General features: G+C 46.3%; 1 protein-coding gene across 2 annotated transcripts in view; it reads right to left on the bottom strand.

The window, feature by feature from the left end:
* LOC138747473 (formin-like protein 3) overlaps positions 1 to 27,272 on the bottom strand; it is a 168,774-nt gene that overhangs the window by 89,001 nt on the left and 52,501 nt on the right. For both annotated transcript variants that reach the window (XM_069906721.1, XM_069906719.1), the window contains exons 2-4: positions 5,213 to 5,296; positions 2,389 to 2,469; positions 996 to 1,072 (exon numbers count right to left, since the gene is read on the bottom strand). In XM_069906721.1, coding sequence (XP_069762822.1) covers positions 996 to 1,072; positions 2,389 to 2,469; positions 5,213 to 5,296 — 242 coding nt within the window. The remainder of the gene's footprint in view (positions 1 to 995; positions 1,073 to 2,388; positions 2,470 to 5,212; positions 5,297 to 27,272) is intronic.

Below are 27,272 nucleotides of genomic sequence, written 5' to 3'. Positions count from 1 at the left end.
AGACAGCATTGATGGTTATGATTGAACTGTGAGCCAGTGGCTCTTCTTGCTGCACCACCGTGCCACTCCCTTGATACAGTAACTGACAATTCCAGGACATGATGAGGGGATTATACAACTGAATTGTTGGTATATGGTCTATGTCATTGTGTATGAAATTCAGCTGACAATTCTCATACAGCAAAAATTCCCATGGGGATCAATACGATCATGTCCAAATAATGTCATTCTGTTCAGGGGAAAAATATTGTCAAGAACACTTGCATCACTGCCTGGTACGGAGGTGCCAACCTTCAGGATAGGAATAAACTCCAAAGGGTTGTTAACCCGGCCTGCAACATCACGGGCACCCGACTTCACTCCATCGAGGACATCCACATGAGGCAGTGTCTTAAAAAAGCAGCCTCTATCCTCAAGGACCCCCATCACCCAGGCCACGCCCTCTTCGCTCTGCTACCATCTGAGAAAAGGCACAGGAGACTGAAGACAAGCCCTCAGTGGCACAAGGACAGCTTCTTCCCCTCCGCCATCAAATTCCTGAATGATCAGTGAACCACAGACACTGCCGCACTGTGACTTTTTCCCCTTCCTTGTACTTTTTAAATTTATTTTTGGAAGGCTGTTTATGTAATATTTGGGCTGTGATGCTGCCACAAAACAACAAATTTCGTGACATACTCATGACAATAATTTCAGCTCCTGGAGCCTTCTCAGTCATTGGTGATGTTCTGCCTCGACTCCACTTCTTTATCCGACCCCCATATTTCTTAATATCCAGAAATCTATCGATCACAGTTCTGAATGCAATCAACCACTGAGCCTCCACAGTCCTCTGGGGTGGAGGATGCCAAATATTCACCTGCCACCGACAGAAGCAGTCCTAAATGGCCATTTTGAAACAGTGATCCCTGGCTCTTGACCTCAGCCAGGGGGAAAATATCCCAGCAACCTGCTTGTCAAGCCCTTGAAGAACACAGCCCAGCATGTACACTCACCCGATGTAATTAGTTCGGAGTGATATCTCCAGCTCCCGCAACACTTTTGTGGATTCCTGCACTCGGCGCCTAAATTTCTGCAAATTAAGAAGAAAGGTTCAGCCGTGAGCAGGTGTCAATCTAGTTAACTTTCACCTGGTGGTTGGTCAGAGGATCTCACTAAAGGAATGGCAAAACATACCATCGTGCAGGAATGGGTAGAGGCCATTTTCATGATACACAATATCATGAAACACTTTCACAGCTGCTCCTCAACTTACGACGGGGTTACGCACTGGCAAACCCGTCGTAAGTCGGTAAAGAGTACCCCACCTACCATGTTTTATAATTACATTTTGAAGACCTTTATTCCACACAGAGAAAACCATTCATGTACACAGCTGAAAGCTCACTGGGCATGAAGAATGTTTGAAGCACTGAACTAAAATTAATCGCTGGACGGTGAGATACATGCAAGAGTACGAACTTCATATCGCAAGCGTGGGAACAGATTGAAATTAGAATTTGAAAGTATGGATTCGAACCGTAAATTTGAAAAATCGTAAGTAGGAGAGCACCTTTATACACTCACCCTCATTATCACTGCATTCTATACCCTCTCTCTCCCTCAATGCACTCATTCATCCTTCCTGCAATCCCCTCACTCCCCATCACTCTCCCCTGCAATCCCTTCACTCTCCATCCTTACCCCCTCACTCTCCAGCCCCATCCTCCTCACTCTCCAGCCCCATCCTCCTCACTCTGCAGCCCCATCCTCCTCACTCCATCCTGCCTCACTCTCCATCCCCACCCTCCTCACTCTCTATCCCCACTCTCCCTCACTCCTCATCCCCACTCCCCCATCCTGAAATCCCCTCACTCTTCATCCCCACCCCTCCACTCTCCATCCCTACCCCCCCTCACTCTCCATCCTGCAAACCCCCTCTCACTCTCCAACCTGCAAACACCCCTCTCACTCTCCAACATGCAAACCCCCCTCTCTCCAACCTGCAAACCCCCCTCTCTCCAACCTGCAAACCCCCCTCTCTCCAACCTGCAAACCCCCCTCTCTCCAACCTGCAAACCCCCCTCTCTCCAACCTGCAAACCCCCCTCTCTCCAACCTGCAAACCCCCCTCTCTCCAACCTGCAAACCCCCCTCTCTCCAACCTGCAAACCCCCCTCTCTCCAACCTGCAAACCCCCCTCACTCTCCCTCTCATCCCTGACCCCACTCTTCTTCCTGCTACTTCCCTCTTTCTTCCATCCCTTCTTCACTGTGTCCTTTGCTCTCCCCCCACAGTTCCTTCTTGCCATCTCCCCTTTCCCTCTATCACGGAGCTCGGATAGAGTAGAAGCAGAGGGAACATCAACCAATAACTGATTTTTGTGATGTACACTCATAGATTCTTTTACCTTTCTGGTGACGCCTGGGTCCAGGTAACTCTTGAGTTTCTGAATGTAGGTGTGTGGGGGGTTCTTCACCTGAAATCGTTCCTGATCACACAAATAGAAACAGCGAGTTGGTCTTTCAGGTTCAAATATAAGAAATTGAATAAACACGCGATGGTCAGGCTTACTGAATACTGCTGAAGCTGCTGTGAAAGGAGCTGACGATGTTTTATGTAAAATCCTGAGTCCGTGGGGTCTGGTCCCAAGATGGCGACACCTGTGATCGGCAGTGGCCGCGAGGGGAAGCAGCGGGCCAGTGCATGGCACCAGTTATGGGGAGAACACCACTCCCATTGAGCAGGGGAAGCAGAGGAGACGACACCACAAGAACGATGATCACAGCAGTGGACCAGCGAGGGGCTCAGCGGCCAAAGGATGCATGCAGGTCATGAGCTGTTGCCGACTCGAGGTCGAAGGACTTACACCAGCACCAGGCCGTGGGCTGCTGGAGACTGGCTCATGACAACTAGGTCCTGGAACTGGGATTAGAAAGTGTTCGGAGGGCAAGAAGGGCCCTGGATGCTAAAGGCTTCCTCATCATATTGGAGGTTTGGATCTGGGCTCAGGCTGCTAATGGTTTGAACTGAATTAGAGTCTTGTGCAGATGCATCGGCTGCGGGAGGTGAATCCATGGACACTCGGTGACTCTAAGGGACTCTCTTTTGCTTCCCTTTCTCTAACTGTAAGGGGAGCAGTGTAATGTTAACGGTAAAGGAAAATCTTTGTCTGCCTTATGGAAGGTCAAAGACAATTTTACATTTCTGTACATGACAGTAAATAGTCTCTGATCTGATCTGAGAATCATCTATCCTAGAGAGCTAAGGATGCCAAGATCTTGTTCATTTAAGGAAAAGAGCAAAAAATTTATAGACATGAGGAGGGGGAAATCAAGATCCCTTGGGATGAACCAGGAAAGTGGACGAGGTGCAGGATTAGCTGCGGTCCAATTGAAATAAAACAGAGCAGGCTGGAAGTACTCAGCATCACATGTGGGGAAAGGAACAGAATCAACATGTTGGATACAAATCAGTTCTGACAAAGAGCCTGCAAGCTGGAATACTGTCTCTCTGATGGTTTCCAACAGTTTCTTTTCCATCTGCAGTCTCTTGCTTTCACAAGATATCGCTGAATGGCTTGACAAGCTCAGAGAACCAAATGCCTGTCTTCCCCCTTCAAATTACAGTAGAATCCCCATTATCCGGCACCTATGGGGATCACAGATGCTGCATATACAAATTTTCCAGTTCCCTGAGACTCACTCTTTATAATGCCTAACTAATTCACCTGCATTAAGAGTAAACTGTTTAAAAGACAAAAGACTGCAAAATGTAAAGTAATTTGAAAAAAAAAATCAGTATTATACTTCTTAATTATATAAAGTTCACTTTAACCAGGTAATTCCCATAACTTACAACACTTAAATTTAAATCTGAACCCTGGTCGTTGGCGCTGTAACAGCGTTGTGCTAACCACGACATTAACTGTGCGGTAACCGCGCCGCCATCAAAATGAACCCCTCCTTCCCCACATTTACAGATAAAGCCTCACTAATAAACCTAATGCTAATAAAGACTCTTACTCGGCGGGGACAGGGAAACACTTTGGGAGAGTCGCCCCACCGGCAAGCGGCAATGGCAGGCTCTTCATCCTGGGCGCCACCATTTCATTCAAACACAATTTTACTGAAACTTTATTAACACAGCTGCCACGGGCGAGGCCCAACCGGGGCACTCCGCTGGCTGAATGTTGGCTCCCATCTCACACCAAGGGGTTGTGTGGTGCTTCCTCCAAATAATTTACTTCTACAATTTTAAACTTTTATTTAATTTTTAAAATTTATTTTAAACTTATTTATTTCCTCAATAATTTTTTTGCCACTTGCTTAGGGTTGTTGGTTGCTCGAATTCCGGATAAAGTGTATTGAGTTCATGCAACACAACATTGTGGAGATTGTACGTATTAGGCTGACCAATCTCTCGTAACCTTATCACCAACGTCTCAGCCCTGTCACCATCTGAATCAGAATTCAAGTGATGTGCCATACCTGGGCCCTGCTCATTTTTGGGGTGTCGGAGTGGAAGGCCAGGTATATTTTTAATACTTCCGAGGACCAGCCTGTGAACAAACCTCTACACCAGCCGATCTCAACCTTTTTTCGGCTATGGCCCCTGGAGTGGCCTCTGCTCACAGTTTATGAGCCCCCTTCTCTGTGAAACAGTCAAGTTTAGTTGGTTTCTTCTGTATTTCTCTCCTCCCGACTATGTGAAAGACATAAAATGTGCTCAGCCCCCCATAGGTAATGGCTGCTCCGCAGGAGGGCACAGCCTCCCAGGTCCAGCAATCCAGCGTCAATTCTGATTTCCAGTGGAACTTGTATAGTCTCCCAGCGGCTGTGTGGGTTTCCTCCAGGAGCATCCCAAAGATGTGTGGGTTGGAGGTTAATTAGCCCTCGTGTAGGTGAGTGATGAGCTCTGGATGGAATGTGCGGAGAATAAAAAGTGTATTTGTGTAAAAATGATTGTTTGATGTTGGTGTGGACAGGGTGGGCCGAAAGGCCTGTTTCCATGCTGAAGAACTCTATGAGTCACTGATTCCGTGTTGAACAGTCTCACATCACCAGAAGAACAGGGAGACAGTGGGCCAGATATACAGTAGAAGCTCAATTGAGGTAAAGGCAAATTCTAAAGAACAATGGGGGATAGAATCGATCCACACAGCCTCCCTCAACCAATGATCAGGGCTCTCTGCATTCCAACTGCAAATGTAGATTTTGCTGGATCCCAAGTACCTGATCACAGATGAGATCCCATTTCTTCTCATTGTCGTACTGTCGTAAAAGTCGGGCTTTATCTGGAGGAAGATTCATAGAACTCTGGAAAAGAAGCCAATAGGAAGTCACTTTATTTACCAGTAGCAGCTCCTTTATGCTTGCCAACATAGCACCATGCAATGTCTCGGAAACCTGGAAACATTTCCAAGTTACCATCCAAGCACAGGGTCAACTGGCCATGATAGAAGCTGCCTGATGCTCAATCAATCAATGTCAACCCTCAGTGTCAGATAATGCACTTGTTCTTTGAATACTGCCTGCCACTGGGATGGGTTCAGCCCCACTCTAGGCCTCGGACAAATTCTCCCAGGAATACTGCCTGCCATTGGGATGGGTTCAGCCCCATTCTAGGCCTTGGACAAATTCTCCCAGGAATACTGCCTGCCACTGGGATGGGTTCTGCCCCATTCTAGGCTTCGGACAAATTCTCCCAGGAATACTGCCTGCCACTGGGATGGGTTCTGCCCCATTCTAGGCTTCGGACAAATTCTCCCAGGAATACTGCCTGCCACTGGGATGGGTTCTGCCCCATTCTAGGCTTCGGACAAATTCTCCCAGGAATACTGCCTGCCACTGGGATGGGTTCAGCCCCACTCTAGGCCTCGGACAAGTTCTCTCAAGGATACTGCCTGCCACTGGGATGGGACAACAGCAGCCCCCAATGAAGATAGGTCAACAAGAGAATGGGCACGAGTGAGGACTTTCTAAGGAATAACACAAGGGAGACAGGATAACCAATTCCTGATCATCAGTTACCCACCAGATCAAGGTAAAACTTGGGAATTCGACTGAAGCAGCTAAACCTGTGCCTGTTCGAGAACGGTTCACGATCTGAAGAACTCTTCAGCGACAAGCTACGCCTATGATTCTCAACCACAGGTCACAGTGTGTTTCCATGCAGGTCTTTAAAAATATTAAATAAAATACTTTAAATGAGATGAAAATGTGTTTCTTGCAGACAGGCCCAATGCCAGACGATTTTGTGCCCAGGGCAAGCCCAACTACTTGCACCCCCCCTGAAAAATTGCCAACCGATTTTCAAAACCCGATGTTTTGTGGAAAAAAATGAAAGGCACAAAACGTGAATAAATTTATTTTAAATTGCAAGAATAAGTCGCACATCGATCTTTGATCACCTTTCTCAAATACTAAAGAAAATATTTTGTCACACAAATCATTTTGAACCAAAGGGCACTTAGTAGAATGAATCCCTCCGCCAAGGGCAACACAATATTCAAACCTTTTACTTCACACACCTTTAAGTCTAGGCACCTGTAAACGTTACTTGGTGTAACCAACCTATCGCCCTCTACGCCGCCGCCACCTTGTACAATGTCCAACAATTTGAATTCGCGCCCTTAACTATCATGCATGCGCCAACTGAACTGCCATTCGCAAACCCAATGTGCATGCGCCAGCCGGCACTCGCACATGCGCGCCAGAACAAAGATGGCCACGCCCAGCCAACGGACCCTGGGACGCCGATTGAGAAGGTACGTACACTTTGCACATTTGGCCCCTACTCCGGGTATCTGACCACCCTGACAGCGTCCCTCTGAGGTCTGCACCCAAGGCGGCTGCCTAATGGTTGCATCGGCCTTGTTTATAGAGCTGCCTTTTACTTGAAAATATTGCTCAGTCATTGCCACTAGTGGGCTATGGCAAGTTGGGCTAGAATCCAGGTGGGATTTAGACCAAAAGAGTTAAGAGCCACTGAGCTACACCATACCCTCTGGTAACATGGCTGTTCACTGCAGAAAGAAGTTAGATGCTGGTACCCTCAATGTAATCAGTGTTGTGCAGAGAAATGCAAACTCCAAACATTCCAAAGTCAACAGTATTCCCAACATTGAGATTTAAAAAATTTTTTTATGGTTCTCTACTCCACTTTTCAAGCATCCTGGTCATTTTTCCATAGATTAGCATTATTTTAAGAAAAATTTCCCAAGCTAAAGCTTGTTTGCCAAAGGGAAAGTTCCTCAGAATAGACCCATGCTGTGATGTAAACCCAGAGCCAAAAGTGTCTGGCCGGGTGGCATCAGCCAAGGGGCCTTGTTGTAATGCTTTCCAGATCACTTTCATACTTAATGATTCAATGACCTCAGGCTTTTGAGTTTAGCACAGAGCTCAGCACACTTTCTGATGCAGACGCCGCTGTGCTGACTAAAATCTGGGCTAATCAGCTGGGTTCCTAAAGCAGTTAGCCTTCCTCTGAGGGCAAGTCCTCAACAGGCTTCCGCACAGATGGAGAGGCTCAAAATTCAGGAAGGTCATCAGACGTCCACCCATTTCAGATGACACAAAGCAACTCACTGAAACAGGGTGGTCTCGGAAGAAGTAATATTTCAGTAACATCTATTACATTCTCATCCAATAAAGAACTTTTCAAACCACTGTAATGTAGGAAATGTGGGATCTAGTCTGAGCACAGCAAGATCCCACAGTGACACGAAAGCTGCCAAATATCCTATCCTGGATACAGCCCAGGTCATCACAGGCCAAACCCTCGCCATTATCGAGAATATCTTCAGGAAACGCTGCCGTCAGAGAGCAGCAGCGATCATCAAGGATCCACACGCTCTGTTCTCGCTGATGCCATCAGGAAAGAGGTGTAGGTGCCACAAGACTCGCCCCACCAGGTTCAGGAACAGCTACTCCCCCTCCACCGTTAGACTCCTCAACGACAAACTCATTTAAGGACTCTGGCTTGTGCACTTTATTGATTTTTTTTTTCTCTGTATTGCACAGTTTACATTTCTTTATCTGTTTATGTGTGTTCACTGTACGCAGCTTTTTGGTGCACTAAGTGGTAATTCTGCCTTGCCCGCAGGAAAAAGAATCTCAGGGTTGTATGTGATGGCGTGTGTGTCATCTGACAATGAATTTGAAGCTTACTTTGTCCTGATGGCTTTTTGAGCACCGTTGGACCTGCACACCCCAGGCAAGTGGGGAGTGTTCCATCACACTCCTGATTTTTCTCTTTTTTGATGGTTTTAAGGTGTTAGCAGACAAGCCATGCCTGACTTCTGTCCCTGATGGTGTTTATGTGGCTGGTCCAGTGGAGTTTCTGGTCAGTGGTGACCCTGGGTGTTCTTAGTGAACAACTTGTTTTTGGAGATGGTAATTTCCTGGTGCTTTTGTGGATGCCATTGGCCAGGAGTATTGTAAAAAAGGTGGATGAGCTGAAGGTGTGGATCGATACTTGGAAGTATGATGTGGTAGCGATTAGTGAGACATGGTTGCAGGAGGGATGTGATTGGCAGCTGAATATCCCTGGGTTTCGTTGCTTTAGGTGTGATAGAGTCGGAGGGGCAAGAGGAGGTGGTGTTGCATTGCTTGTCAGGGAGAATATTACAGCGGTGCTTAGGCAGGATAGATTAGAGGGCTCGTCCAAGGAGGCTATTTGGGTGGAACTGAGGAGTGGGAAAGGAGAGGTTTAACTTGTAGGGGTGTATTATAGACCACCCGGAGGGGACCGAGACCTAGAGGAGCAAATCTGTAGGGAGATAGTGGATATTTGTGATAAGCACAGGGTTGTAATTATGGGAGATTTTAATTTTCCACATATAGATTGGGAAACACATTCTGTGAAAGGGCTGGATGGGTTAGAGTTTGTGAAATGTGTGCAAGATAGTTTTTTTACAACAATATGTAGAGGTGCCGACCAGAGAAGGAGCAGTGTTAGATCTACTGTTGGCAAATGGGATGGGTCAAGTGACGGAGGTTAGTGTTGGCGAGCACTTCGGGTCCAGTGATCATAATGCCATCAGCTTCAATGTCATTATGGAAAGAGATGTCAGGGCCAAGGGTTGAGGTTTTTGATTGGGGAAAAGCTAGATTTGAGGAGATGCGAAAGAACTTATAGGGTGTGCATTGGGACAATTTGTTTTATAGGCAGGATGTAGTAGAGAGATGGAAGTTTTTTAAAGATCAGATTTTGAGAGTGCAAAAGCTTTATGTTCCTGTTAGGTTAAAAGGAGGGGCAAAAGGTTTGAGAGAGCCGTGGTTTTCAAGGAATATTGGAAACTTGGTTCAAAGAAAAAGGGAGGCGTACATTAGGTATAAGAAGCATGGAATTAAGGAGATGTTTGAAAAATACATTGAATGTAAGAGGAATCTTAAGAGAGGAATTAGGAAAGCTAAAAGAAGGTACGAGGAGACTATAGCAAGCAGGGTGAAAATTAATCCAAAAGGGTTCTACAAACATGTTAATGGTAAAAGGAAAGCGAGAGACAAAATTGGTCCCTTAGAGAATCAGAGCGGAAAACTGTGTGTGGAGCCTAGAGAAATGGGGGAGATATTGAACAGTTTCTTTTCTTCGGTATTCACCAAGGAGAAGGATATTGGGATATGTGAGATAAAAAAAAGCAAATTGGGTAAATATGGAGAATATAGTGATTACGAAAGATGTAGTGTTTGGGCTTTTGAAGAATATAAAGGTGGCTAAGTCTCCGGGACCAGACGGAATCTTCCCCAGGACATTGAGAGAAGTAAAGGAGGAAATAGCAGAGGCTCTGACGGTAATTTTCCAAATGTCATTAGAGATGGGGATAGTGCCGGAGGATTGGCGTATTGCGCATGTGGTTCCGATATTTAAAAAGGGTTCAAGGAGGAAGCCTGGCAATTATCGGCCTGTAAGTTTGACGTCTGTGGTAGGTAAATTAATGGAGAAAGTTCTTAGAGATAGTACTTATAAATATCTGGATAGACAGGGTCTGATCAGGAGCACTCAACACGGATTTGTGGGCGGAAGGTCCTGTTTGACCAATCTGATTGAATTTTTTGAAGAGGTGACTAGGAATGTGGATGAGGGTAGCGCGGTGGATGTTGTTTATATGGACTTCAGTAAGGCCTTCGAGAAGGTACCACATGGAAGGTTAGTTAGGAAGGTGCAGTCTTTTAGGTATAAATTTTGAGATTGAACATTGGCTGAAAGGGAGAGGCCAGAGAGTGGTAGTGGAAAATTGTCTGTCAGGTTGGAGGCCGGTGACCAGTGGTGTGCCTCAGGGATCTGTATCGAGCCCATTGTTGTTCGTTGTATACATAAATGATCTAGATGATGGGGTGGTGAATTGGATTAGTAAATATGCAGACGATTCTAAGATAGATGGAATAGTGGATAATGAAGAAGGTTTTCAAGGATTGCAGAGGGATTTGGGCTGCTTAGAAAAGTGGGCTGAAAAATGACAGATGGAATTTAATGCTGATAAGTGTGAGGTGCTTCATTTTGGTAAGAAGAATCAGAACAGGACATACGTAGTAAATGGGAGAGCATTGATGAATACAGAAGAGCAGAAGGATTTAGGAGTAACGGTACATCGTTCCCTGAAGGAAGAAATTCATGTGAATAGGGTGGTGAAGAAGGCTTTTAGTATGCTGGCCTTTATCAATCATTGCATGGAATATAGGAGTTGGGAAGTGATGTTGAGATTGTATAAGGCGTTGGTGCGGCCTAATTTAGAGTTCTGTGTGCAGTTCTGGTCGCCTAATTATAGGAAGGATATAAACAGAGTGGAGAGAGTGCAGAGAAGATTTACCAGAATGTTACCTGGGTTTAAGCATCTAGAGTACAGGGAGAGATTGGGCAGATTAGGTCTTTATTCTTTGGAGCGTAGAAGGTTGAGAGGGAATTTGATAGAGGTATTTAAGATTATGAAAGGGATAGACAGAGTGGATGTGGATAGACTATTTCAGTTAAGAGTAGGAGAGATTGAAACAAGAGGACATGAGTTAAGAGTTAAGGGGCAGAGGTTTAGAGGTAACATGAGGGGGAACTTCTTTACTCAGAGAGTGGTAACGGTGTGGAATGAGCTTCCGGGAGAAATAGTGGCGGCAGACTCAATTTTATTATTTAAATAAAAGCTGGACAGGTATATGGATGAGAAGAAGGTGGAGGGTTATGGTCATTGTGCAGGTAGGTGGGACTAGAGAGGAGTGTTTGGTTCGGTGCGGACTAGAAGGGCCTAATGGCCTGTTTCCGTGCTGTAATTGTTATGTTATGTCATGTTATGAAAGAGTAGTGGAAGGAGATTTGATGGGAACTTACACAAAGGGATTAGATAGATTCTTGAGAAAGAAATATTTGGAGTGTTATGGGGGAAAGAGGCAGAATCGGAGAGCGCTTTCGAAGAGCTGGCTCAATGGACAAAGTGGCTCCATTCAGTGCTTTGAGATGCAAATAGTTGTTCTTGCTGGATAAATAATGGGTGGATATGGGTGAGGGGCCATTATTCAGTACCACCTTTAAGCTCCTCTCACAGGTAGGCTGAACAACCTCTGAGATCATGAAAAAAAAACGCTTCCTCAATTTCAGAACTGAGACTTTCAAAATTGTCTAATAATGCAAACAGCATCATTTCCTGTCTGGTGTGCAGTTGGGGGGAGTGGGGGTATGCTATTTTAGGCCACACACATATGTGTCTCATAGAGCATTCCAGGGGCATGAGTAACTACCACAGAAGGAAGCCCAACTGGTGCATTTTGCTTGTTCTTTTTTTTAAGAAAAACAAGCGAAAAGTGTTGGTAACGTTGGAGGAATGCAATGAGCTTCAAATTCTGATCAAACCAGCTTCAAGCCCACGGTTTGGCTCAGTTGAAGGGTCTTTGCCGAGAGTAGCTGAATTAATGTGTGCGGCAGTGCACTTCAAGTGGAATTCATTCTCTCCCTGCCCAGGATCATCCGTGGTGCACTTCATACAGCACCTGGCACTCATCGTAGAGTCACTCTGAGTGAGCAACGTCAACTTGTGTCTATATTCAAGCCACGCAGGGCGTCAAAACCTGATGCTTTGATTTACATATTAAATTTAGACATACAGCACGGTAACAGGCCCTTTCAGCCCATAACCCCCTGCCGTCCAATTAACCTACACCCCTGGTACGTTTCAAACAGTGGGAGGAAACTGGAGCCCCCGGGGAAAACCCACACAGACACAGGGAGAGTGTACAAACTCCTTACAGACAGTGCTGGATTCAAACCCCAGTCGCTGGCGCTGGCACAGCATTGTGCTAACCGCTATGCTAACTGTGCCGTCTTAAAGAAACAAATGACTCTGCAATGTCACAGGAGGGCTCAAAAAAAAACAAAAAGGGAAAACCGAACATTTCAGTGGTTAGAATAGTTGGCTTTTGGTCAGGGGTGAAAACAATGACCTTCAGGAGATCGGACTGGCCTCCTCTGGCTCTCTCTGATGATCAAAGTGGAAACATCAGAGAGACTGGGCGTAGACTGGGAGATCGCTTCATTGGGCACCTCTGCTCTGTCCCCACAATAGCATGGATCTCCCAGTGGCCACACATTTCAATTCCCCATCCTATTCCCTTGCCAACATGCCCGTCTATGGTCTCATTCATGGCCAGACTGAGACCACCCACAAATTGGAGGAGAAACCCCTTGTCTTCCGTCTGGGCTCCCTCCAACTGGATGGCATTAACATCAACCTCTCCGGCTTTCGTTAAACTCTCCCCCCCCCCCCCCACCCCAGCTCTGTCTCTCTTCCTTTTCCCTGACTCCTTCCACATGTGATCAATTCTCACCTCTCCCCTGATCATATCCAATTTACCCCTTGTGTTGGTCTGGACTCCGCCCCCAGCTGTCTGAATCCTGAGATTTCCTGCTTTTGGCTCATTCTGCTTAATCCTTGAAGAAGGGCTCGAAACGTCGGCGATATATCAATGTTTGCCTTGGATGCTACGAGTTCGGCTGAGTTCCTCCAGCATTTTGGTGTGCTTTTACGACAATCGCAGTGACTGCAGATTTTTGCGTTTCATTCAAAAAAAAAATCACAGCCATTTCACGATCCAAAATGTTGCCCGGGACCAGCCATCTAATCTAACCCTTATTTTCCTCCAGCCTCATCTGGAAAGGGAGGAGGGGGAGGACAACAAAGGTGGGTGGTGGGATGATTACAGGGAAAGACATGATCCTCGATCTCAGTGAGAAATTGGCACCTCATACATCGGAGTCACGAGGAGAGAAACTGCTTGCCCAGTCCATGATGGACTGGCTACCTGACACCATGCAATGTCACTCCTGGACTGTACAGAGATGGATGACATAGAATGTAGAACACTTCAGCACAGTACAGGCCCTTCAACCCTCGATGTTGTGCCAACCCATATATCCCTAAAAAAGTGCTAAACCCTCCCTACCCTGTAATCCTCTAATTTTCTTCCATCTGTATGCCTGTCTGAGAATCTCTTAAATGCCCCCTAATGTTCCAGCCTCCACCACCATCCCCTGGCAAGGCATTCCAGGCACCCACAACTCTGTGTTAAAAAAAAACTTACCCCTGACGTCTCCCCTAAACTTCCCTCCTTTCACTTTGACCAGATGTCCTCTGGTGTTTGGTGATCCTGCCCTGGGAAACAGGTGCTGACTGTCCACCCTATCAGAATCTTGCAGACTTCTATTACGTCTCCTCTCATCCTTCTATGCTCCAAAGAGAAATCTCATCGGACTGGTTTCCCAATCTGGGCAACATCCTGGTAAATCTCCTCTGCTCCCTCTCCACAGCTTCCACATCCTTCCTATAATGAGGTGAGCAGAACTGAACTCAATACTCGAAATGCGGTCTTACCAAAGATTCATAGAGTTGCAACATGACCTCTTGACCCCTGAACTCAATCCCCCTATTAATGAAGCCCAGCGTCCCATAGGCCTTCTCAACTAGCCTATCAACCTGTGCGGCGACCTTGATGGATGTATGGATTTGAACCCCAAGGTCCCTCTGTGAATCCACACTCTTAAGTAACCGACCATTAACCCTGTACCCAGCCTTCTGGTTTGACCTTCCAAAATGCATCACCTCACACTTAACCAGATTGAAATCCATGTGCCATTTTTCTGCCCAACTCTACATCCTGTCTATGACTTCTTGTAGCCTACGACAGCCTTCAGCTCCATCCACGACTCTTCGAACCTTCATGTCAACCGCAAACTTACTGACCCATTCTTCCACCTCTTCATCCAGGTCATTGATAAAAATCACACAGAGCACGGGTCCCAGAACAGATCCCTGTGACATTCCACTAGTCAGTGACCTCCGGGCAGGATACTTTCCTTCCACCACTACTCTCTGCTCTCTTCCTGTAGCCAATTTTTTATCAACGTGGCCAAGATTCCACTGATCCTGAGCCGCATGACTATGGATGAGTCTCTCGTGGGGGACCTTGTCAAATGCCCTACTAAAATCCATGTCGACCACATCTACCACTCAACTCTCGTCAATTTCTTTTGTACCTCCTCAAAAAACTCAATTAGGCTCGTGAGGCATGACCTTCCCTTCACAAAGCCAGGCTGACTGTCCATGATCAACATGTTTACACAAAGAAAACACAATTTATACAATTCTGCTCTCTGTTGCAGAATGAGCTGGATCAGCCAATCGTTGGTGAATGGGGCCTTTGTCTAAAATTAGCTCTGTCTGCCTCAAGAGAGAGAAAAGAAATCTAACAGTAGCCCAGTCGAATTTGGAAAATCCAGGAAGGTCACAGTGGCAGAGAAGTGGGCATCTTGGAAGCTGAAATGAAGTCTTAGCCTTTATAAAGAGCAACGGTCAGACTCCCTCTATCAAACACCAAAACCCAGACCAACTCTGAAATGTTATCAGATCAGCTTAAACACAAGGCAGAATTGAGAGAAGAGTTCAAAATTTGATGGAGAGCGAGCACAAGGGAAAGACAGCACATGAAAGTGTGCGCGAGAGAGGCGCACAAGGGAGGGGAGGGGAGGGGAGAGAGGAGTAGGTGTCTGCCTACATTTTGCTCACACCTTGATGAAGGGCTCAAGCCCGAAATGTTGGTTCTGTATCCTTCATCTTTGCTCTATAAAGGACACTGTTTGACCTGCTGAATTTCTCCAGCGTCGTGTTTTTGCTTCGACCCTGGTGTCTGCAGACTTACTTCTGACTGATGAGGAATGAGTTTGTGTGACACATCCTACCAGGATGAGGAATCCTTCTCTGCAGTCACTGTGTCACAAGGTCAATACTTTAACTGCAGGCAGCTCCCAATGACATCACAGGGCCCGTGGCCAATGAAACAGCATGGAACCCAAATCCAAGGGGGCAGAGGTTATCATTTTACAAAGCTAAATTTCCCCTGTCATTTCTCTGGCAGCTACTTCTTTTCCCATCATTTGCCCACTTATTATTAGGAACGTTGCCCAACAACAATCCACACCTTTGTACATTTAGAAGCAAGACGAAAAGCAGCAAAATGGCCACCCTCACGTTGGCAAGGATAGCCATTTCGGCATTGCACCGAGGAATCACCCTCACGTAGGCTGTCCACATTGCACCGAGGCATCGTCAGCGAGTGTGAAGACTGTGTGGTCTTTGAATTTAGCCTTTTACAATTCAGCTGTTTACTTTGACCTATTTTATTTTGCAGAGGGAGCAAGGACAACCCTCATGGGGGAGAAGGACTGGCTGCTGCAGGGAAATACAAAACACAAGTCTCTTTCACAAAAGAGGATGGAGTTGAAACTATGAGCTGGATGGAATTTTTTTCCCCTCAAACCCCCGCCCCCCCACCCCCACCCCACCACCCCGGGCTGCATTTTTGCCATATGAAATGCAGGCCTGACTTGTCTCTTAACTCCTTGTGGTGTCAATATACCAGCTCTCTGATCAACCTAATCAATAGGTTCTTCCTCATCATGTGTCCAACCCTAATCATTTGTCAGAAATCTATTTGCATTTAATGATCTCAAGGTTTCCTCCATTGTTTTCCAGAATAGCTTTTATTTACCTATATGGTTGGTTTTGTTGAATTGTTTCCCAATACAGTAAAATCCCTGGTTTTCGGGTAAGCGAGTTTTCCGGTTGCTTGAGATTGCATGCTGCACGAATGGAGGCACAGTCATTTTAAACTTCCTTAGGGGCACCCAGTGCCCATTTCCCAGGGCAGGATCAGCAAACACCAGAGGACATGTGTACAAAGTGAAGGGAGGGAAGTTTAGGGGAGACTTCAGGGGTAAGTTTTATTTTATATACATAGTGCATGGAATGCCTTGACAGGGATGGTGGTGAAGGCTGGAACATTGGGGGCATTTAAGAGACTCTTAGACAGACACATGGATGGAAGAAACTTAGAGGGTTATGGGGTAGGGAGGGTTTAGTACTGTTTTAAGGAATATATAGGTCAGCACAACATCGAGGGATAAAGGCCTGTGCTGTTGTGCTCTATATACTGCAGGATTTTATCAGATATAATAAAAACCCACTTTAAATAGATCCTTTATGCTCTGTGATGTGCCTTGCATTGGCAGTTAGTTGAACTGCTGCCTTGCTGCTCCAGTGACTCAAATTCAATCCTGACCTCGGGTGCCACGTGTGTGGGGTTTGACTGTGTGGTTTGCCACGTGCCCCAATTTTCTCCCACATCCCAAATGTGTGCCATCTGGGCGATTAATAGTCTGCTGTAAATTGCCCATAGTCAAGAGGAGAGTGGCAGAAGCTGGGAGGAGTTGTGAAGGAGCACGAGGAGAATACATCACAGGGAAAATGATTGGGAGATGGGAATTACTCTGAGCCGGCATGGATTCAATGTGCTGAAATGGCTGATGTTGTGTTAAATAAGAAGTACCCTTTTGTTCAAATGTAATTGTTGTTGGCCAAGCTGTTTCACCCCGAGTTGCCGTGTGACACTCTTTTCCTCCGCAGGCACCTAACAAGCAGTGGGTCAAAAAAAGTCAGAACCCAGAGTAGTGTGCCTCCGGGATCCGTGTTGGGTCCCTTGTTGTTCATCATTTAAGTTAATGATTTGGATGATGGAGTGGTAAATTGAGTGTAAATATGCAACGATACAAAATAGGAGGAGTTGTGGATAGTGAAGATGGTTTTCGGGGACCACAGAAGGATTTGGACTGCTTAGAAGAATGGGCTGGAAGATGGCAGATGGAGTTTAATATCAATAAGTGTGAGGTGTTTCATTTTGGGAAGAATAATCAAAGCAGAACAAATGCAGTGAGGAGGAGGGTATTGAGGAAGAGAGAGATCTTGGAATAACGGTTCATTGTTTTTTGAAAGCAGATTCTCATGTAGATAGGGTGGTGAAGGTGGCTTTTGATAGGCTGGCCTTTTGAAATCAAAGCATAGAATATAGGAGCTGGGAGGTGATTTTGAGACTGTTCAGGAATAGGTGAGGCCAAATTTGGAATATTCTGTGCAGTTCTGGTCTTCAAATTATAGGAAGGATATCAATAAGGTAGAGAGGGTGCAGAGAAGATTTACTAAAATGTTGCCTGGACCTAGAATACAAAGATCGAGTAGACTGGGTCTTTATTCATTGGAGTGTAGAAGGTTGTGGGGGATAGAAAGAGTAGATGTGAATAGGCTCTCCCCCTTGAGGGTAGGTGAGATTGAAATGAGGGGTCCTAAGTTAAGGGTTAGGGGGAAAAAGTTTAGAAGTAACATGAGGGGAAACTTCTTCACTCAGAGTGGTGGCTGAGTGGAATGACCTTTCGGAAGAGGTGGTCAATTTTGTCATTGAAGAAAAGGTTGGATGAGTGCATGGATGTGAGGGGATTGGAGGGTTATGGACAGGGAGCAGGTATGTGGAACTTAAATCGGTGCGGACTAGAGGGGCTGAGATGTCCTGTTTCTGTACTGTAATTGTTATATGGTTATATGTGAGGTAACAAAAAGCCCATTCAGAATGTTTTGGTAAAATGCAGAAACTGGGACTTCACTTGGTCTTCCACATCCAACATTGCCAAACGTGTCATCCAAAGTCAAAGGAGAAGGTCTTGTACAAATTTTACATGCAAATGTATGTACTTTTTTTTTTAAGACACATACAGGCAGACAAACAGCACAGTAACAGCCCATGAGCCCGTGCCGCCCAATTTACACCCCATTAACCCTGGTAAGTTTCGAAGGGTGGGAGGAAACCAGAGCACCCAGTTAAAACCCGCGGGGACACAGGGAGAACGTGGAAACTCCTTACAGGCAACGCAGGACTGGTGCTGTAAAGGCATTGCGCTAACCTTTATGCCAACCCTGCCACCTTAATAGCATTGCGCTAACTTCTACGCTCACCATGCTGCCCTCCAGTAAATTCAGATATACAGCACTTTGCGGTCCATGAGCCTGTGCCACTCAGCAACCCCCAATTACCTGACAACCTCCATATGTTTGAGCATTCTTTTACCATTAAAAGTAAAGCAGCCCTAAATCACTTAGGCCTGCAGTGCTGGGTTGCTAGTTCACCCTCCCCGATGAAGCAAGCACAATAGAAACCAGATTCCCTCACAAGTGTGTTCATTAAAAGTCCAGGATGGCTTCAGAAGCTGAATCTCTTCAATACTAATTTCGAGAAAGCCAAATGCTACAGCTCAAATTAAGCTCATCATGAGTTGATGTGGTTGTGTTAATGCTGGTTCTCCATCCAGGGGCTACATTTCTCAAGAGGCTCTAGTACCAACTGGTTAGAAAACAATGGGAAATCCATTCAAACTCAAGGACAAGGGTCACAATCCAAAGGCAGAGGGAAATGGCTGGTGTGCTCCGAGACCGCTGCCCAGATGTTGGTTGGGAACTCTGACTTGGTGAACTCCAACTTGTCCTTCCACAAAACGTGACCCTCACTTCCTGATTGGTTTCCCACTACATGCATTTTCATGGCGCGCCTGCCTTGCACATGGATTGGACAGGGTAAAAGATTCTGTGCTGCCCAATTGGCTGAGGCAAAGCAACCTTTCCCGGTTAGCGACACAGTTAGCACAGTGCAAACGATCGGGACCAGTGTTCGAATCCTGCGCTGTCTGTAAGGAGTTTCTATCTTGGAGCCTCCACATTGATGCAATCATGAAGAAGGCTCGCCAGCGGCTATACTTTGTGAGGTGTCTGAGGAGGTTCGGTACGTCACTGAAATAAACTTCTACAGGTGCACCGTGGGGAGCATTCTGTCTGGTTACATCACTGTCTGGTACGGAGGCGCCAACTCTCAGGATAGGAATGAACTCCAGAGGGTTGTTAACTTGGCCTGCAACATCACGGGCACCAGACTTCACTCCATCAAGGAAATCTACGTGAAGCGGTGTCTTAAAAAAGCAGCCTCTATCCTCAAGGACCCCCCCATTGCCCAGGCCATGCCCTCTTCACTCTGCTACCATCAGGGAAAAGGTCCAGGAACCTGAAGAAGAGCACAAGGACAGCTTCTTCCCCTCCGCCATCAGATTCCTGAATGATCAGTGAACCACAGGTACTGCCTCACTTTGTCTTTTCAAGCACTATTTTTATTTATTTTGTAGGTGGTTTATATGAATGTTTGCCCTGTGACGCTGCTGCAATACATCGAATTTCGTGACATGCTCATGACAAAAAATCCTGATTCTGACATAGTTTCAAGAGAGCTAGCTGCTTTTTGTTGAAGGAGAGATGGGATGGAGAGAGACACACAGGTAAAGAAAGAGGAAAAGACTTTCCAACAATGTGAGCTGCCCTCTCCCACTCCCCCAGGTGTTGAAAAGCAAAGCATCTAACAGCCAGCCTCGCTGGGGTAGTGTAAATCAGCCTGATCAGAACAATTCATGAATTTTGTCTCAGTGACAATCATCCACTTCCAGGAAATGAAGTTGCCATGGTGACTCTGGAGTTTCCTTGCCAGAGCTCAGTCAGCTGAATGCCATGTAACGGAAAGGAAAGACAAGATGGGTGGGGCAGCAACTGCTGTTACACAGGCCCAACCCACAGACAGGGACAAAGCAGCAAGCACAAGATGATTCAGGGATGGCTGAAGGCACAAAACTTTCCCGCAGGTCAAAAGCTGGAGTCTGGGAGAAGGTGCGCAGCATCTCTGCCGCAAATGGCCTCAGCCCTCAGGCAATGTAACTATTCTGTGTTCCTCCTAAAGTGAACATTGTTCTCAAAAAGGAAGAACAGAAAATTAGTTTTTCTTTATAACTCTTTGATTACAAAGGCCTACAAAAGGCCTTCAGCTCAATAGAAGACTAAAAATAGACAAAGCAAGTTCAAAGATCTGCTTCAGTTTAAGAGACCAACTCCAAAGTGTATCAGCCACAAACACAGAGAGCCCTGTTGGTCAAGTCTTTCACCTTTTGATATCTCAAAGTTGCACAGTCCAACATTGTTGGTCACAAGCAAGCATGCGAGTTTGGATTCATCACTAAAATAACTATTGCACACATCTTCCAAGCTGGCAATGGATGCTGAAGTGGTTCTGCCCTTTTATAATAACCAACCACCATAGCCAATGGACAAACCTCTGTGGACTTCACAGAGGCATTTTGAACGCTGAAAAGCCTGGGCAGAGTAGATGTGGCAAGGGTGTTTCCCATGGTCAGGGAGTGTAGGACGAGAGGGCACAACTTCAGGATAAAAGGGTGGCAGTTTAAAACAGATACAGAGAAATTTCTTTAGTCACAGGGTCATGAGTCTGTGGAACTTGTTGCCACGGGTGGCTGTGGAAGGGGGGCCGTTGGGTATAGAGATTGACAGGTATTTGATTAGTCGGGGCATCAAGGGTCACGGGGAGAAGGTCGGTGAGTGGGGCTGAGTGGGAGGACGGATCAGCTCATGATAATCTGGCGGGGCAGACTCGATGGGCCAGCTTCTGCTCCTAGATCTTGTGGCTCGATGTTTGATCCAACCAGCAATTACAGCAACAACTCTCAAAGCCTCAAATGCCAGGCAACTCTCACAGCTATTACCACTCAGTACTTGAAAGCAGCTTTCCCCCCCCCCCCCCCCCCCACATTCTGTGGTTTTTCATCTATCCTCATGAATGATCGGCATCACTTGCAGCCCAAAGGTGTACTTGTTTAAGAATTCCAAAGAATTCCACAAATTAGGGACTAACATCTACCCAGTGTTCTCTGACACACGTGTAATCTAGTGCTTTGCTCTCCAATTGCCCAGCAGAACATCAAATGACAAAGTGAGATTTAATGGGCCAAACTAACTCATATTTATTTTAAAACTTCAGGAGCGCACTAAAGCATTCAAAAACATCTCATGACAATGATGAAAAAAAACCCAACTTCATTGAACAACCATGAGCTGAGTACGGGCTAGTTTGTGGTTTGCAAATCTCTAAGGAATCCTTGGAATGGCCAAGTGCGCACGGCATCATCTCGACACTCCTGGTTGGACATTGTGTCCTCAGAACTGGAAGTCTCGGCCATGCTGCCAATCCCTTTTCTCCATTAATCTCGCACAATTTCTTTTCGCTGTTCCTCCCCACGTGGACTTCTGAACTCTTCCACCTCAAGACTTTTGACCATAGTGACAAGGTTGGACAATGAGTTCCACCAAAGAGGCAGATTAGAGGATTGAAAATGAAATTATCCAGAAGGATTTCCCCTGATCTGTCCTCAAGTAACAATGCACACAGGCCACAAAATAAATCCAGTAAATTCTGCCGCCCCCCCCCACTACCCAGCACCTATGGGATTGGTTGATGATGGATCAATAAATTTTCCAGTTGCTTGAGATTGCATGTTGCGTGAATTGGCGAACGAACAATGAGGCAGCCAATTTTAAACTTCTGCATTTTAATTTTATTTCGATCAACAGCACGGTAACAGGCCCTTCCGGCCCACTAGCCTGTGGCGCCCAATTACATCCAATTAACCTACAGCCCCCTGTACGTTTTGAAGGATGAGAGGAAACTGGAGTCGCTGGGGGAAACCCACGCAGACGTGGGGAGAAAGTACAAAGTCCTTTCAGAATCACGGGATTCAAACTCCAGTCCCAATCGCTGGTGCTATAAAGGTGTTGCACTAACCGCTACGCCAACCATGTCACCTCTATTTATTTTCTGCAATTTCTTTGCCAGTTGTTTGAATTTCATGTGGTTTCAGGTAACAGGGGGTTTACTGTGCATGAAAACAACAAATTAACAGAAAATGCTGGAAACACTCAGCCAGTCAGGCAACATTGTAGAAAGGAAAAGAATTAATATTTCTGATGAAGGGTCTCAGACCCAAAATGTTAACTGTTTCTCTATCAACAGATGCTGCCTGCTGAGTGTTTCCAATGTTCCTGTTTTTATTTTGTTATTTTTACTACTTACATTTTAACAACTGAAGTGGGTCATTCTGGAAAATGAGGAAACAGTGACCAGTTAACTGGTCCTTTGTCACCAAGTTTCTTGGAGTTCATTTAACAAGTGACCTATCATGGACACACATCTTCTCACTTGTCCAGAAGGTGTTACAGCGACTGCACTTCCTGAGAAGACTGAAGTGGGCAAGGCTACTGACCACTATCATGTCAACCTTCTACAGGAGCTCTATCGAGAGCGTCCTGGCCTGCTGCATCACTGTGTAGGTACGGTTGCTGCATAGAAATGGATCGGAGGTCAAACTACAGGAGCACAAGAGTGGCAGAGAGGATCACTGGGGTCTTCTTCCACCTCAATCAACATGATCTACCGGGACCGCTGTCTGAAGAGGGCGCACAAAATTAGTGAGGGCCCCTTCCACCATGCACACAGCATCTTTCAGCTGTTCCCGTCAGGGAAGAGATCCAGGAGGATCAGAGCCAGCACCACCAGGCTGAGGAACAGCTTCTTCCCATGGGCAGTGAGAATGCTGACTGACCAAATGAACTGCTCACACCGACCTTCCAAGACTCTCATATTCATGAAACAATATTTATTTGTATAGATGAATACTTGTCCTGTGTATGTCTTGAGTGTCTGTACGTGTGTTATGTCTGGTTGTGTGTCTGTGTGTTTTGCACCAAGGACCGGAGAACGCTATTTCATCAGGTTGTACTTGTACAATCAGATGACAATAAACTTGTCTTGTGTAATCAGAACCTCTACTAAACCCAACTTTTCCTTGGGAGCAACAGGATGTAAGCAGACAATGAGCTGGATGATCCGTGATGTTTTTCAACATTCCCAGCACCAGGTCCCAAGGTATCTCTTCTGAAGGTTTGCCAACAGAAGGCCGACGGTTTGACCCTGGCAAGCTCTTCTTGCACAGGCCCCTCTCTGACCAGGGTCCCAGCCTTCTTCATTCTCAAGTCAGGCACCCACGGAGACCATTGTCGCTCTTCAAAGTTGCGCTTTACCTTCTGAAGTGGTCCAATTCCTTCTTTGTAGCTCTTTCTCCATTCCAACAAGGGGAATAGTTACATGGGGAATAGATACTCCACGTGAAAAAAAAAGTAGTTCAATCTCAAACATTGAGAGGGAGAGGCCACTATTTTCTACCTCAGAGGCACAGCTGGACTCCCCGGTTTTCCAGCTGTTATTGGGCAGGAACATACACCAATATAGTCTTAATTCCTTAATTAATTCCTTAAAGTCTCGCAATGCAGCAAAGCTCTCCCAGCATTTTGTACGTCAGAGTGAATTATATTTTTATTGCTTTATGTTGCTTTCACGTTTACAGGAGGTGTGGCACTAACCTCCTGTTTTCAAAAAAATGCAGCTCAGTCTGAGTTATCAAATTATGCAGCTTTAACAAAGCACGGCACAGTAGTCGTGTTTTCAGGGAAAAAAAGAAAAAATTTAGAAGAGCAGCCAAAATCAACAAAACACAGCTGCAGAAAATTAACGAAAACTGATCCCCAAGCTCAGACCATCAGCAAGTTGCCTGCAAATTCGACTCCCTGCATTTTGCGAAAATGAGGCAGTCATCCATGAGATTGTGGGCAACCCTACTGAAACAGCAAACCAGAGGCCATTCTTGTTTTCCCCTCTTGTCGGGGGTAGCCTCTGAATTGCGGGCGGGTGGGGGGGGGGGTGGGGAAGAAACTTCCGCAAAGACAGCAGACACTGAATGAACAAAGAGAAGTTGGAGAGGCTCAACAGATCAGGCAGTATCCGTCGGGGGGTGGGGTGGGGGGTAGCTGGAGGAGAGGGAGTGAATGAGGTGTCAGATGCAGAGGCTGGTGAGGAGGAGGCATTTACACATCCCACGGTGGTTCATGCCTGGGGCAACGACTTCAGTCCTGCTCTGGGAATCAGGGCAGAAAATCCAGGCTGAAACTCAGGGCAGTACCGAGGATTGCTCTGCTGGAAGCAAGGTCTTCAAGACAAGACTTGAGAACCTAAGAGATGGAGAGTAAGACATTCAGTCCTTCTCGTCTGCTCTGCCATTTCATAAGATCATGCGTGATCTTTTACCACTTTATCATATCCTTGCTTCTCTTGAGATCCAAATTTCGATCAGTATTCACCATGCTGTGGGTGAAACAAAATTCCCTCTTCGACCACTTACAAATGGCTAACCCCTTATTCTGAGACTGCAGCCCCTGGTTCTAGACGTCTCAGCCAGAGGAAACAGTCATCCTCACAGGTGCCCTGTAATACTCAGTCAGATTTGTTTGCTACAACACAATCTCTTCCAAACACGAGGGAGTACAGGAGTAAAACACTAAGAGTCTGCGGACACCGTGGCTGAAGTAAAAACACAACCCTGGAGAAACTCAGTGGGTCAAACTGTGACCTTTATGTAGCAAAGATAAAGAACCGACGTTTCGGGCCTGAGCCCCCTCATCAAGGTGTGGACAAAATGCCAGCAGATGTTTGAACAAAAAGGTAAGAGGGGGAAGAGCACGGTCCCACGGGCAGGAGGTAATAGGTGGAGAAGGGAGGGAGGGCATAGCAACAAACAGGGGGAGGGGGGGCGGCTCTGTGAATGGAGAGGGAAGGGGGTGGAGAGCTGAAGGGAAGGAGGGAGAACAGGGAGCAGGCTAGCAGAAACCGGAGAAGCCATCGAGATTAAGAGCAGCAGGGATTACAGATGGGGAGCAGCGAGAGAGAATCCCGCAGATCTCCCTTCGGAGACCAAAGGAGAACCTCTTCAGCATAGACGTCCCTCGAAGAGATTTTGCAGTAGACAGAAGAAAAACATTGGTTTCTGCTCACCTGCTCTCCATTCTCCCTCCCTTCCCCAGGTCTCCTTTCCTCCAGCTCTCCACCCCCCTTTCCCTCTCCATTCACAGAGCCACTCCCCCCCTCTCCGTTTGCTGCTGTGCCCTCCCTCCCTTCTCCACCTTTTACCTCCTGCCCTGTGGGACCATGCTCCTCCCCCCACCCCTCCCTCTCCACGATTTGGTCCGGTCACCTGCCGACATTTTGCTCACGCCTTGATGAAGGGCTCAAGCCCGAAACGTCGGTTCTGTATCTTCATCTTTGCTACATAAAGAAGTGTTTGACCTGCTGAGTTTCTCCAGCGTCGTGTTTTTAAAAGGGAGTACATGCCTATTTGCTTAATTTCTCCTCATAATGCATGAAACCTGGGGTCCATCTGGTCTTTTGGTTGAATTTGAAGATATCTGGCACTATTCCAAGAAAGAGTATAAGAGTTTGCTCCATTGTGTTGAGGCCAATATTTATTCCTGAACCGGCAGCACGAGACAGAAACCTCAGTCATGTATTCTCTCGTGTTTGTACAAAACGTCTCCTGCTTCATTGTAGGTCAATGGGGTGTAATTGGGTGACATGGGCTGTGGGCTGGAAGTACCCGTTACTGTATTGTACATCTAAATTTAAAAGTTTTAGAAATTTTAAAAAAACTTTTTCAGAATCAGAATGGATTGGCTTTCATCTGGAAATGCGGTTGAGGGACAAAAGGCCCACCCCTCTCTGCTGGAAATAGCAGAGGCAGGGAGCAGCAGTGCTCCAATGAGTGTAGTCAGTGGAAATGCTGGCATTGTTGCACCAGGGATATCAACCTGTGCAACCAACTGTATGCCCTTCCACAAAGTCCGACAGGTGACTGGTTACAGAAGGTCGCAGGGAGTTTTCCCATCAGTGCGGGCAGCCACAAAAGTGCACAGCCCTCTGAAGCCAGGACTCCCAACTCCAACAGAACACATTCTGAAGGGAAAGTAAGTAACTGAAGAAAAAGGAGGCCCTCTTAAAGACCATACACTAGCCCGAGTGCAAAGGCAGAAGACATAGTATTGTGAGCGAATATTTAGCCTTTAAAGAGAATTAAAAAATCAAGACATTGGCATTCAGAAGCAAGAATATAACATTGCAATTGATTGTGTGAAGCTTTGCTTTTTGACTGGCTTGCCAGAGAGTCACTGCCCATTGAAGCAGTGGAGGTGACCTCAGTAAATATATTGAAAACAAGATTGGATAGATTTTTACATAGTTGGGGATTTAAGGGATAGGAGGAAAAGACAGGTGGTCAATTCCTTGATGAGGGGCTCAAGCCCGAAACGTCGGTTCTGTATCTTTATCTTTGCTACATAAAGGACACTGTTTGACCAGCTGAGTTTCTCCAGCGTTTTGTGTTTTTACTTCAACCGCCGTGTCCGTAGACTTTGGTGTTTGACTTGTGATCTGCTGAGTTCCTCCACTTTACATTTTGCTTCAGACTCCAGTCTCTTGTATCTCGTCTATTTCTGACCAGGACAGAGTCAGTGGGCCGAATGGTTTCCTTTCGAGTCATACAGGTCTCTAATTTCACAAGAAATTATTACACTTGTTTTTGCGCCTATTCTCTGCAAAGCCTTTCACACGCTAGGTGCACAGCTCTTCGAGTGCATCTCATCATTTATGCAGGTGAAATGGGGGAAAAAAAAGGTTCCAGCTGAGAAGAGAAGCCTTTTTATCTCCTTTAAACCCCTGGCCCGATTTCAGATTGATTGTCAGAGAACATTCATGACATCACATATAGCCCTGAGATTTTTTTTCCTGTGGGCAAGACCACTTCATTAGCTCCAAAGTGTCACTAACCTGGCCCTGCCCACGACGTTACTGGGTGAGCACTGAAACTGGGTTATGGGCCAGAGAAAGGGAAATGCATAGGTGAGCACGGCCTTGATAACAGAGCCCTGTGGAACATCCCTACAGAACTGAGAAAATCAACACTCAATCAACCTCTGCAGCTGCCCTGATATCTCAACCAGAAAGCAGGCAGGTGTATATGCAGGCCTGAATGACTGAAAAAGCTTACAAGGCCAAACATAACACAACATCAGGAAATGGCAACAGTGAGCTATGGACCAAAAGGCCACAAAGGCCTCTGCTCCCAACAGCAGAGCTGTCCCCAATTAGTGAACCAAGTAACCCATTAATT

Source organism: Narcine bancroftii, chromosome 12, assembly GCF_036971445.1.
Source record: "Narcine bancroftii isolate sNarBan1 chromosome 12, sNarBan1.hap1, whole genome shotgun sequence".
In the NCBI taxonomy this organism is placed as follows: Eukaryota; Metazoa; Chordata; class Chondrichthyes; order Torpediniformes; family Narcinidae; genus Narcine; species Narcine bancroftii.
Note: the sequence above shows the minus strand (reverse complement) of the source record. Positions and strands in the feature narration are given on the sequence as shown.